At 42.6% G+C, this 1,276-nt stretch overlaps 1 protein-coding gene across 1 annotated transcript; it reads left to right on the top strand.

The window, feature by feature from the left end:
* Positions 1-265: 265 nt before the first annotated feature.
* Positions 266-1,045, top strand: LOC108562180 (zinc transporter ZIP11; the record flags this gene model as incomplete). Its single annotated transcript, XM_017920435.1, has 3 exons — positions 266-500; positions 559-702; positions 852-1,045. Coding segments are annotated over 3 exons (558 nt in total), but the record flags the coding sequence as incomplete, so codon positions are not given.
* Between the last annotated feature and the right edge of the window lie 231 nt (positions 1,046-1,276).

Genomic DNA, 1,276 nt, shown 5'->3' with positions numbered 1-1,276 from the left:
ATAAAAGAACGCGCATTACAGCAATATGGATAAGAGCACAGTAATATATCGATACTTGCTGGATTCCCCAAACATTCAGCTTTCATATGCATCTTTTGATTCATTCTATGTATTATATGTTTGGGAAATCTAGCAAGTATAGATACATTCATGTGCTCTTATCCATGTTGCTGTAATACGCGTTCAAAGTTGAAAAATGAACGTTCGAAAAAGCAGTGTTTTCATATTTGTATTTGAAATGTCATTTATTTTGTTTCTGTTTTAGCGTAAACTACTGGATTCGAGTCTTGGATTTGCTGCAGGTGTAATGACGGCTGCATCATTTTGGTCGCTCCTGGCGCCAGCCATCGCAATGGCCGAGGAATCAAAACTGTATGGTGAAAACGGAGAGTATTCCTTTATCCCTGTCGGAATTGGATTCCTGCTCGGTGCTCTGTTCGTCTTCGGCGCCGACGTTCTGATCACCCATCTGGGCATGCACTCTCCGAACATGATGCTAGGTAATAAATAAACATCCATACACGATTACGTCCACCGTATAGAATAATCCGCTTGCAGCATTGCATTCGACGACTCGCAAAGAGAAAAACGAAGATGTGATGAAGAGGAACTCGCACATAGCCACCGTCGAAGAGGCGACGGTGGACATGTACGAGAGTGGTGGTGGTGGTGGTGTTGGTGGTGCAGCGCACCGACGACGAGGTGAGTGTTAATACTATTGGAATAATGCTGAAAAAGGGTGGACTGTGATCAGCGCGTTTTTTTTCTTTTTTGTTTCTTCCTCCTCCCCTCACCGTAACACCTCTATCCGCCAGGTAGAAATAAAAATACTAATCAGGCTGATGAACTAGTTTCCCAGACATATGAGGAAGGCTCGAACATTGAGGAAATTCAGCACGGCCAGTGGAAGAGGATTATGTTGCTGGTGATCGCGATCACCGTGCACAATATACCGGAAGGTCTGGCTGTCGGCGTCGGGTTCGGCGCTATCGGAAGAACACCATCCGCGACCCTAGAAAGCGCCAGGTGAGTCTTTTCATCATTTCGATGTTTTTTTTTTAGGGAAATTAATTTTATTGGTTCTGCGCTATTTACGCCTACTGTAACATACCAGCTCTTGGTGGCGAAAAATATTGTATGCTAAAAATAAGAATTGTAACAATTAATATGCTTGCAAGGTAAGTTTACAAATAATCTGCTGAAAAAGGGATATTATATAAGCAAGGTTGCTAACGTTAATTTGGTGATGTGATGGTTTGGTTGCCTATATAAAATG

This window comes from Nicrophorus vespilloides, unplaced genomic scaffold, assembly GCF_001412225.1.
Source record: "Nicrophorus vespilloides isolate i.1.1-1 unplaced genomic scaffold, Nicve_v1.0, whole genome shotgun sequence".
Classification (NCBI taxonomy): domain Eukaryota; kingdom Metazoa; phylum Arthropoda; class Insecta; order Coleoptera; family Silphidae; genus Nicrophorus; species Nicrophorus vespilloides.
This window is presented reverse-complemented; position numbering and strand designations above follow the sequence as displayed.